Source organism: Cotesia glomerata, linkage group LG5 (genome assembly GCF_020080835.1).
Source record: "Cotesia glomerata isolate CgM1 linkage group LG5, MPM_Cglom_v2.3, whole genome shotgun sequence".
Taxonomy (NCBI): Eukaryota; Metazoa; Arthropoda; class Insecta; order Hymenoptera; family Braconidae; genus Cotesia; species Cotesia glomerata.
In genome coordinates this window covers 9,742,228-9,753,790 of record NC_058162.1, presented here as the reverse complement: position 1 = coordinate 9,753,790, position 11,563 = coordinate 9,742,228, and the positions used below count along the sequence as shown (strand labels likewise).

General features: G+C 29.3%; 1 protein-coding gene across 1 annotated transcript; it reads right to left on the bottom strand.

The window, feature by feature from the left end:
- Window positions 1-4,310: 4,310 nt before the first annotated feature.
- On the bottom strand, window positions 4,311-10,666 carry LOC123265155 (phospholipase A2-like). Its single transcript, XM_044728812.1, has 3 exons — window positions 10,282-10,666; window positions 4,878-5,037; window positions 4,311-4,610 (listed from the first exon to the last, which is right to left on the bottom strand). Exons 1-3 carry the CDS (start codon window positions 10,466-10,468, stop codon window positions 4,409-4,411), a joined length of 549 nt encoding a protein of 182 aa, XP_044584747.1. The 5' UTR covers window positions 10,469-10,666; the 3' UTR covers window positions 4,311-4,408.
- Window positions 10,667-11,563: the final 897 nt, after the last annotated feature.

Genomic DNA, 11,563 nt, shown 5'->3' with positions numbered 1-11,563 from the left:
CAAGATATTTTGCATACTATTGTCAAGATAATTTAATGGAGATTAATTTGACACTTTTCAAAAATTGATTTAGTGCACTAGAAACGGAAAAAACATCAAATTTTTTTTTTTTTTTTTTTTTTTTTTTTTTTATTATATATTTAAATTACAATCTGTTAAAATATAACAATAAATAATTTTTGTGATTTTATGTACATGACGGGTATTTGGGACAATGTCCACTAGTATTATTGAAAACGATTTTTTAAATCAATTGTTTTGAACCGTTTTAGTATTCTGATTGTCTTTTTATTTAATAATTCTGTTGCCATGGGATTTGGGTGGTTTTCTAGTCTGCCTTCGTATTTCACGCTCAGTCTCGTAATTTCTTCCTTGATGGTCGGGATGCTCAGATTTCTGCTTATTATTGCGTTGGATACATACCAGGGAGCATTGACAATGTTTCTAATTGTTTTATTTTTAAATCTTTGTAGTATTTCTAAATTTGAGTTGCTGGCCGTCCCCCATAGTTGTATGCCGTACGTCCAGATGGGTTTTAGGATAATTTTGTAGATGTTTAATTTATTGTTCAGCGAAAGCTTGGATTTTTTACCAAGTAGCCAGTGTAGTTGTCTTGTTTTTAATTCCAATTCCTTCCTATTGGTTTTTATGTGCTTAGCCCAGGTTAGGCGTCTGTCTAGGTGTAAGCCAAGATATTTAACCTCGTTGGTAGCAGGGAGAGATTCACCATATAGTGTGACTGGTGGACAGTCACCTCTTCTGGTGGTGAAGGTGATTTGGACTGACATAGTTGGGCTTGATTTTAGTCTCCAGTTCTCCATCCATGACTGTACCTGCCTGAGCCCATTTTGTAGTAGTTCTGAGGCTGTCGTAGGATCAGTATCTGCTGCTATAATTGCTGTATCATCAGCAAAGGTGGCTGTAGTGGCTTGCTCGTCTACAGGTAGGTCAGCCGTAAATAGAGTGTACAGGAATGGTCCAAGGACACTGCTTTGTGGGACTCCAGTTTGAACCAGGTGGAATGTGGATTTGGCTTGTCCATGTCACACATAGAACTTCCGATTGCTCAAGTATGATTTTAATAGCAAGTAGTACTGAGGTAGATCCTTCTTAATTTTGTACAGGAGATCCGTGTGCCAGACCTTGTCGAACGCTTGCTGTATGTCCAGAAATACTGCAGAGCAATATTTTTTCTCTTCTAGTGCGTTGGATATGAGAAAAAACATCAAAATAGGTCAAAAAATGTTCCTGTCCGTCATGTATGAAAACACTATAACTTGCGAAAAAATGCATCAATTAAGTTAAATTTTTTTTAAAAAATTCTCACGGAGAATTGTAGGTCACCGAATGCGAATGGTTAGGTAATTTAGTGTCATTCATGTACAATTAACAAAATAAAAAAGCCAGAAGACTGTATATCTACACAGAAAGAAAGGTTCACTTAAGCCAAGAAAATATTTTTCTTCATAATTATTTACTTGGGCGAAAAAAAAATTTATTTTGACACAAGAAATTTCACTTATTCCAACAAATCAATTCCCTTGCTTCAAGAAATACGTTTCTTGATCCAAGACAATTTATTTAAGTCAATAAAATTTTCTTGTTTTGAGAAAATTTCTCTCTTGCTCCAAAAAATTAAATATCTTGATAGTAAATTTTCATTAACATTTCTATTGACTAACATGTCAAATGGGAAGATCAAATAATATTGAATCATTTTTTTTCATTCAATATGTATAATTGCGCGCTAAAATAATCTAACATGGGTATCAAATATTCAAGAGAAAAATTTTCTCAAGATGAGAAAATTTTTTTCTCAACTGAAGTAAGTGGCGCTGCTTCCCTAAAGTATCCCTAGTAGAAATGATCAATTTTTCACTCGATTAAATCTAGTATCTGGCTAGCGATCATATCTAGTAGCTGGCCAGCAATTAAATCCAGTAACTGGCTAGCGAAACTAGGTAAAAACTAGAAATCGCGCCACCTACAACTAAATTGTAAACATTGGTCACACAGATGTTCTACTTATATTAGTGTGTGTATGTTTATTTTTTCACTTTAACCTGTAAGTTGAGTTATATTTCGTAAATATTAAGAAACGGTGTAAATAATTAAAAAATTTGTTTATTTCAATTTAAAAATAATTTGTTATATATTTAAAAAAATGAATGAAATAAAAAAAATTGACATAATAACCGAATTACGGTTATGGGCAATCAAAGCAAATACTCCAGACTGTCATATCTAGATGAATTATTAAAAATTTCTTAATTATTCCGTTTATTAATTATTACTATTTTTATTATTATTATTATTATTATTATTATTATTATTATTATTATTATTATTATTATTATTATTTTGAATTGTAACAAACTTATCCACATTTAATTTTAAATAATCTCAATTCCTACACGTGTCGCCATGTTTTATTTTATGTCTAGTAAAACTGGCCAGTAACTAGACAGTTACTGGATATTATACTAGCCAGTTCCTAGCTTAAGTCTAGTTAAACTAGCCAGTTGCTGGCCAGATATTTGATTACATTTCTACTAGGGATCTAAAAATCTTGATCAAATATAAAAATTTCTTGTATCAAGTATTTATGATAATTTAAATTAAGAAAAAATTACTTCCACCAAGAATAGAATTTCAAGAAAAATTTTTACTTCGGCCAAGACAACTTCGGTCTTCCTTCGGGCGACCGAAAATTTACTTGAGCCAAGAATTTTGTTCTCCAGTCAAGAAATCTTTCTTTCTGTGTATATATATCCATGTAAAATTTACATGGATGGTGATATATCTATACATATTATGTACATTTATTCCACCAGGGGCGCCTGTGCATTACTTTCTTAATACAGCTGTTTTTTCGGCAACTAATTTTGAAAGGCTTATGTTTTTTTTTTTTTTTTTTTTTTTAATTTTTCATAATTGAATGAGCATTATGAGTCGTGCATTTTTGGATTTTCCAAACTTTTTTTTCTTGAATCGAGTTTATATTATTTTAATGCGTGTATTTGTTATTATGTATCAAAACTTTTTGGAGTCATTTTCATCAGCTACGGATAACAATAAAATTATTTAAATATGCTCACTCTATTATTAATTTGCTAACAAATTTTGGAAGTCACCCATGAGTGATTCGAGCAAAAAAATTTTTCATTGATCAAAAAAAATTTCTACGAGAAATTTCTTAAAACACCCATGATTGATTTAAGAAAAATTCCATTGTATAGTTTAGTTTTTTTTTTAAATCATCTTTCTGAACTATAATTCATTTTTTTTAACTTTTTAAGAGATCAAGTGACGAATCACTCAAATTTCTCCGCCCAACATCAGTATTACCTTTTTCTTTTTACTTCTATCAACTGTAAATACAAGCATCAAATATTTACCGAAACTTTTCATGCAAAACTCCATATGTAAACACATAAAATTGAAACTAACTGTCAACATTCCAGCTCACTCTATTCTAATATTCATGTCTTTCTTCAGTCAAAAAAATTGTATGTGTTGTGAAGTATTTTGAACCATACTTACCACAAAAATTTATTAGAAATCGTTTTTTTTTTTACAGAATTCGAGCACTAAAAAAAATTTCAAAGTATTTCTCTTTGTTTCTATAAAAAAAAACTCCAACCTGCGTATTTTACTTACGAAAAAAACAATTTTTTTTTGTGAAAAAAATCTAGTCGATAAAAAAAGTTCTATTTGTCCATACGAAATTGCATACATCCGACATTCAGTCAGAAATTAAAATAAATAAACTTATATTTTTAATTCCACTTTTAGTTTATTAAGAATTATTTTTAATATTTCCAATATATCAAAGAATATTTATTACTGTAATCAATTACTCACATTTTTTTCCACTTTATCCATAAAAATGTAATAAATTAAAAATAAAAACAAAAACAATTGTCTCAGCTGTATTTAAATGCAAAAATGAATTCATTGAGAATAAACATTGCAAATGTATAATTCAGGCTTTAAATTAATTCCTTGGATTTTAAAATTTGCGTTTTATACAAACGGTTACCAATGGTGTAATTGCAGGAGGTAAAACATACAGCAACAATAATATATGGAGGTGGATAAAGTAAAAAAATCAAGCGGGAGCGAAAGTAAAATAAATGAAATGAATTAATAAAAAAACGGAATAATAAGAGAAAAGATGGACGAAAAGAGTAAAAAAGGACGGGAGATAAACTCGATAAAGAACACACGCGTTTTCTCATACTGCACTGTTTCATCGTCTGTATCGGCAAAGGTAATTAAGTCGTCACACATCGTGCTGCTGGTTCAACTAGCGCTCTCCTCGCTTTAATTGGATGTTAATGCTTAATTTAATTAATTAATTTATTTTTTTTTTTCAGGACTAACTTGGAAGTCTATGGCCTTCTATTCAGTTCAGCAAATTTCGGATAAACAAAATGAACTTGGCTTCGGAATAAGCCTCGTTTTCCGCCCAATGGTAGTCTCCGGCGATGCAGGCAAGACACTTTTTCTTCAGCAAGTCGAAGTAGATTGTCCCGATTGTTTTGCTTACGATGTTGCGGTTGTTTTTCAGGCATTTGTAGAAATCTCTGTCGCAATCACAACTTAATCTGGAAGTTAATAATTACATTGTTTATTTTTAATAAAATAATTTATGAGAAAAGGTTTCAATTACACGGAAAAAAGGGAAGGCATGAGATGAATTCATTTTAACTTAATTAAAATTTTTTGATATTGATTAACTGTCATTATTACCCACTAGAGCGAAAATTTTAAAGAATTTCGAATGCAAATTATTCACGTCCGAGAAAACTTTATTAAAAAGAATATTACATAAAAACCCGGTTATGATTTATGATTAATAAGTAATGAGTAACCTTGAAGAAGCATCTGGATTAGTTAAGCCATGGCATGTTTCACCGACTTTTATAATCATTGGACAATTATCGTGTGCACGACAACATATGTCCGTATCATTGAATTTTCCTAAATCATCGTAACTTTCAGCCTTGTCACCTTGACCACACCATTTGGTTCCTACACAGAAAAAAAAATTTATTTGGATTAAGTAAATCATTTCGAAGAACTTCATCTTCTTGGTTTAAGGAATTTTACTTAAAATTAGAAATTTTTCGTCTCAATTCAAGACAATGCAACTCTTAAAAATTATTTTCTCTGGGTTCAAGAATTTTTCTCTTGACTCAAGTTAATTTTTTTTCAATGTATGAATTAACTTTAGTGAAATAATTTTATTAATGATTGCTCAATTTAAAAAATTATTCATTTTTGTTTATTATCGTTTTAACTTAACTCTTACATTGTAAAAAATGGGAATTTCGGAGTTAATATAGATTTTAATTTACAAATTATCCAAGTACAGAGTTTTTAGACTAAAATTTTTATTTAGTTAAAAAAGTGTCTTATTCCAAATTATTAATAAATACATTTGAAGCATACTTCAAACAATTTATCCCAAATTTAAGTTTTAAATATTAATTATATTTTTCTAAAAAATTTTACCACAAAATTGGACTAAATTTTGATACAGATTACTTTGTTTTTAAGTCTTGTTAATAAATCCTAACGTAAAAAGTAACCCGAGTCAAAATAAAAAAAAATGATTTGAGCCTATTGAGCCTCCTTTCTTTTGTTATTGGGTTTGCATGGAAATTTAAAACTGTATTTTCACCCTCTTCGGCCTAAAAATAGGCTGTTGAGGTCGAAATCACAGTTTAAAACTGTATTTTGAGCCTAAAGAGCCTACCTCGAGGGTTTGTAGATTGTTTCCATCTTTTTATTTTTTAGAACATATAATATTTTTATAATAGCAAAAATTTTATAATTAAAAAACTGGACTTAGAAAATTTTTAACTTTTGTCGTTGCAAAAAATTTTTTAAGTGTAGAGTTGAAATAAAAATTATGACTATTGTAATTAATGTTGCAACAATTGATCAATAATCCATAAAATATACGGACAGTAATAAGCAATAACATCTCAACTTAAACTTTTTCTAATGTTTATCGTTAGCATATTCGGGTTTATATATGGGGCATTTCATGCCAAATCGACCACTCTTGACCTCGATGATTTTCGATTTCCTGAAATTTTTGTATCTTTCTCTACCCTACTGAAAACAGTTTTTAAAATTTTTTCAAATTTTTTTACCCAACCAAAAAAAAGTTACGAGTTATTTAAAGAAAAATATATTTTTATTGTTAAATAACCATAACTTTTGAAAATTGACTTATTGGGATTTTTCTTTTTTAATGTTTGTTTTAAAATGTACTTTTTAGAAAAAAATCAAAATAATAATTTGGATTCATAGTCTACGTTTTTTTTAACTTTTGGAAAACGAAAATTCGGGGATGATCCTCATTTTTATTTCCGATTTATTTTTTTATAAAAACCAGTATTTTTGCGAATTTCCTAAAATTTTCAGTGGCATTTTTTTCTTTCTATTGTCTTTTTAGAAATGAAAAAAAAAATTCTTTTCAATGTTTGTTTTTCGTTATACCACTGAAAATTTTTCAGCAGATTTATAAATTTAAAATTATTTTAAACTTTAAAACTATTTTAAACACCATAAAAATTTAAAACTTCAAAATCCGAGAAAAAAAAATTTTAAATGACAATCATCGATAAGATTGGATTATTTTTTTTTTTTTTCAAAACTATAGTCTGATAGTGAGAAAATACTCAAATTCTCCTGAATTTAGGATAAGTAAATTATTTAAACGTGTAAGAAAATGAAATCACATTCCATTCAAGTCTACTGTTTATAAATCATTCAACAAAAATATTTTTTGCTGTGTAAATGAAAATAATTTCAAACAAATTTTATTTGAAATTAATTGCCTCAAAATTTTGGAAAGTTCGTGCGTTGCTCCAAATGGATCAAACAACAATTTCATTTTTGTTGTTGCATGTAGTTTTGGAAAAAAAACACAAAAAAAAATTGAATGCTTTTTTTAATTTTTGATCTAACTTCATTGAAAAATAATAATCAAATCTTTTCGATGATTGTTATTTTTAATTTTTGTTTTTATTTTTTTTTCTTGGTTTTCTAAATCTGCTGAAAAATTTTAGTGCTATAACGAAAAACAAACATTTAAAAAAAAATTTTTTTTTCATTTCTAAAAAAAATATAGTAAGAAAAAAAATGCCACTCTTAAAATTTCAGGAAATTCGCAGAAAATGCTGAAATATTTTATAAAAAAAAATCGAAAATCAAAAATGGCATTTATCCCGAAATTTTCGTTTTTTTTCCGAAAGTTTCAAACAAAACGTTGAATATGGATCCAAATGATTATTTTTATTTTTTTTCTAAAAAGTACATTTAAAAACAAAAATTTTCAAAACATCTCAATAAGTCAATTTTCAAAAAAGTTATGGTTATTTAACAAAAAAAAAAAAACATATTTTTCTTTAAATAACTTGTAACTTTTAACTTCCCGGGAAGCGCGCTAAAAATCTCAGATTTTCAAAAATCGGGAAGTTATTGTTTTACCCCGTTTGGCAAAATCGAGTTTTCATCAGATCTCGACGTTTTAAGGTCACAGGAAGCTTCCCTGACTACCCCGCGATGTTGTCACTATGTCTGTATGTATGTATGTGTGTGTGTGTGTGTGTGTGTGTGTGTGTGTGTGTGACTATGTGACTCGCTTATAACTTTTGAACGGTTGAACCGATTTCATCGCGGTTGGTGCCATTCGAAAGGGCTACGCTGAACTTAGATTTCCTGAGAATTTGAACCGATTCGGACCGATAGATTTTAAGAAATCTTGAAAAATCTTAAAAAATAAGAAAAAATCATTTTTGAAAGTAGTTTTTGGGAATATCTTTTAAACGGCTCTATCGATCAACTTCAAAACTAATCCGCCCTTAAGCTTGAAAAACCACGCCGATCGGCGTCAACCCGATCAAAATCGGTTGATTCGTTCGAGAGATAGCGTGAACGAAAGAAAACCGAAAAAACCGAAAAGTGTTTTTTCACATAACCGTCATTTCTTCTCGGATCACTTTTGATGACATAGCATAATTTATAGAGCTTAAAAACCGCGTCGATTGCCGCCAAAAACGTAGAAATCGGTTAATTAGTTCAAAAGATATCGTCAATAAAAGATTTGAAAACAAGTGTTTTTAAAATCACTGCGACATTTTTAACTTCCACTAACAAAATCGAAGATTTTCAAAAATTAGGAAGTTATTGTTTTCACCCTGTTTTTTCTTTACTCACGTCTTAACGATAATAATTTTTGAATGAGCTTGGATAGCTCAAAATGACACGAAAATTATATTTATGAGCTCGAAAAGCGCAAAAAGTAATAAGTGCAATTTTAAGCGCTTAAGTATTAGCGGGAAGTTGCCGGGATGGCCGTTAGGGTCAATCGTTTTCCAAATTTTTGGTTGGGTAAGAAAATTTGAAAAAATTTTGAAAATTATTTTCGATAGGGTAGAGAAAGATACAAAAATTTTAGAAAAATCGTCACCATATAAATTTAGTTTATGAGAATGATGAGATGTAAATCAACTCATCGGTCGTACGGTGTAGGGGTTAGTTATCGGTCTGGCAAGCGCGCGGCTCGGGTTCGAATCTCGGTTAGAACGGATTTTCATGTTATTTCTATAATTAGCGAATGTTAGGTTTAAATTAAGAGTCACACAGTCTGAATTTGCGATAGCTCTACAATATAAATAAAATATAGATATGACATTGGCAAAATCCTTTTTTTATCATTTTTTTATCAAATGGCATGCGCCGGACATAGCATGCCGCTAACAGCAGCCATTTTTATCTGAATCCATTCCTTTCCTTTCTTTCCCCTCGCCTACATCGTATTAACCAATAAGGATCTTTTTTACGGTAGAGATGTAGGCTCAGTAGGCTCAATTTATGGTTCTAAAACGGTGATTTCAGCCTAACTTTGGTAAAAGCGGACAAATATACCACTTGTAGGCTGTTCTGATATACGCGTCATCATAGTCGAAAAAATCTAAAACCATAATTTCAGCCTATAACTCCTCGAGTAGGTTGTGGAAGCTCAAAATATGTTTTTAATTTTGACTCGGGAAAAAATAATAAATTGATATTACTACACGGAAGGAATAAGATTACACTGTATAATATTCCAGATTATATTCAGTGACATCTGTAGTAAAAAGAAATTTCAGATAGTAGCTACTATAATCCAAATGATACTGAGTGATATTTGGATTATACTCATTGTAATCTCCATTTCCTTTAGTAAAATTTCCTATTATACTGCGTAAGATTCCACTAGATATAAACCTAGATTTTGTCCTGTAGAATTTAAATTATACTCAGTAGAATCTTGGATTATACCCAGTGATATCTGCGCCATTTTCATTCTAGCGCCTGCGCGTGAAATGCTAGTTGACAATTTGTGAATTATAGTCAATCATCAGTATATTGAACATTAAAAAAATATAATCGGTGCATTAATTAGTATGTGAACATTTATATTTTGTGCTATGTAACAATATGTTTTATAGCCGTGATAATTATTAAAATTACAAGGTATGTAAAAATAATGTACAAGACGTATGTTTTTATGTTTAGACTTGTTGTCACAAATAATATTCTTATAAGATTTAACCTGTTTATAGTCATATGATAATGCTAAGTGCGTAGGTGCTAGTAGAAAAATCGTGGAGAATTCACTGGGTATAATCCAAGATTCTACTGAGTATAATTCAGATATCAATCAGTATAATCTGTATTATACTAGCCACTGTCTGAAATTTTTTTCACTACAAATGTCATTGAGTATAATCTGGAATGGTATCCAGTGTAATCTTGTTCTTTCTGTATACGTTTAATTATGTAAAATTAATGACTTTAATGTTCCTGAAATTAATTTTAATGAGGCTATTTTTAGGATTTCTTGAAAAATAAATTATTATAGAGATAATTTATCAAAAAAAATACTACTTATAAAAATTAAAAAAAAATATTAATACAATTTTTAATAACTATTGAAAATTTTTTTTTATAAAAATCTAAAAAACAATTGATATTCATTTTAAATCTCTATACACATTTTGTAATTTTTAGATAACTATTTTTTTATTTTTATAGAGTGAATTTCATTCCGAAAAGATTAAATCAATCAAAAATCACCCACTTTGCAAATTATTACTTTATAATGTAATTCATATAAAGCTAAAAATTGATACATAAAATTTTAAGCAAAATATTGTATGAAAAAATTTTAAAATCATTATTTTTTTTAATTTTATTTTTCAAAAAAAAAAATACCTGGTGCAATAAATCCATAGTTTTTCGTTTGGCTCAAGTTATTAAAGTACGGATCATTGTACAAATCTTCCGTGAACCAGGCTTCGTCCAAATCTACCTGATAATCTTCAAACTGTCCGTAAGTAAATTTGCTAATTACAAAGACTATAATTACCATAAATATTGCGAATGTCACTGATTTAATCATATTTCAATCACGAAAAAAACCAAATCGCACTTATGTCTATTTTACACTACGTGAAAATAAATAAAAAGTACTGAGTTTGAGTATTTAGTTACGTGTTTACCTTTCGTCAATGACTACCTGCGTAGAACTAACTACCGTTGTTATTTCGGTTGCAATTAAGAACCAGCGGCTCACGTGAGTTTGTTGATAGGTCCGAAGGTCTAAATTACAAATTCAATTAGTGGATTTAATCATTTTTATACATTGGCCGCTCGGCTGCTACTGTACGTCAGTATATAATGATAAATCGTACATACAACTGCTATTGTGCAGAAGAGAATGTTAACATTAATTGAATGCGGCATTAATTGAAAGCAGATAAAAAAAAATAATAAATGCTATCAAAATAATTGTTACAATAATTATTTATTTAGTATGGAGTCTATAATGATCAGGTGTAATTACAACAGATAAGGGTAGTCTAAAAATATATTTATCGTAATTAAAGCTGTTATTAACTTTGTTGAGATTAGTTGAGAATTGATAATGATAACAATAGTTAATTACATTAATTATTGAACAGTGGGTGGGGATAATTAAATGATTCCTGATACGAATTTTATGAACCCGTTATCGGAAAATTTTCTGTTGGTTCGCCACTTGTAGAGCCCGTTGTCTTGCTTGGTGTCATACGCAAAACACTTGCGTTTCAGAATATCGAAATATAAAATACCGACGGTTTGGCTGGTTATTGATTGCACTTCTTTCAGGCAGTCGTAAAAAATTTCATCACACTTGCAGCTCAATCTGAAAATAAGTAATAATTGTTCAGTTGATAAATGATAAATTAAGAAAGAGCTGGCAGATCAATTGTTTTTACCGTGAATAAACTCGTAAATGACATAAAACATAGGCGTTAGATTTAAATGAGGTGGAAAATAAAAGAGTATGGGTTAACTTGTGATCGATTAGACTCGAGAGTTGTCCAAAATTTCGTTTAGTTTGCAGCCAATCAGCGGTTAATTATTAACTATTTATTAGTTTGTTTAAATAAAATGTTAATCGAGGGCCAGGTACTGTTTAAATAATTAAAAAATAATCGATAACTCGAGGAAT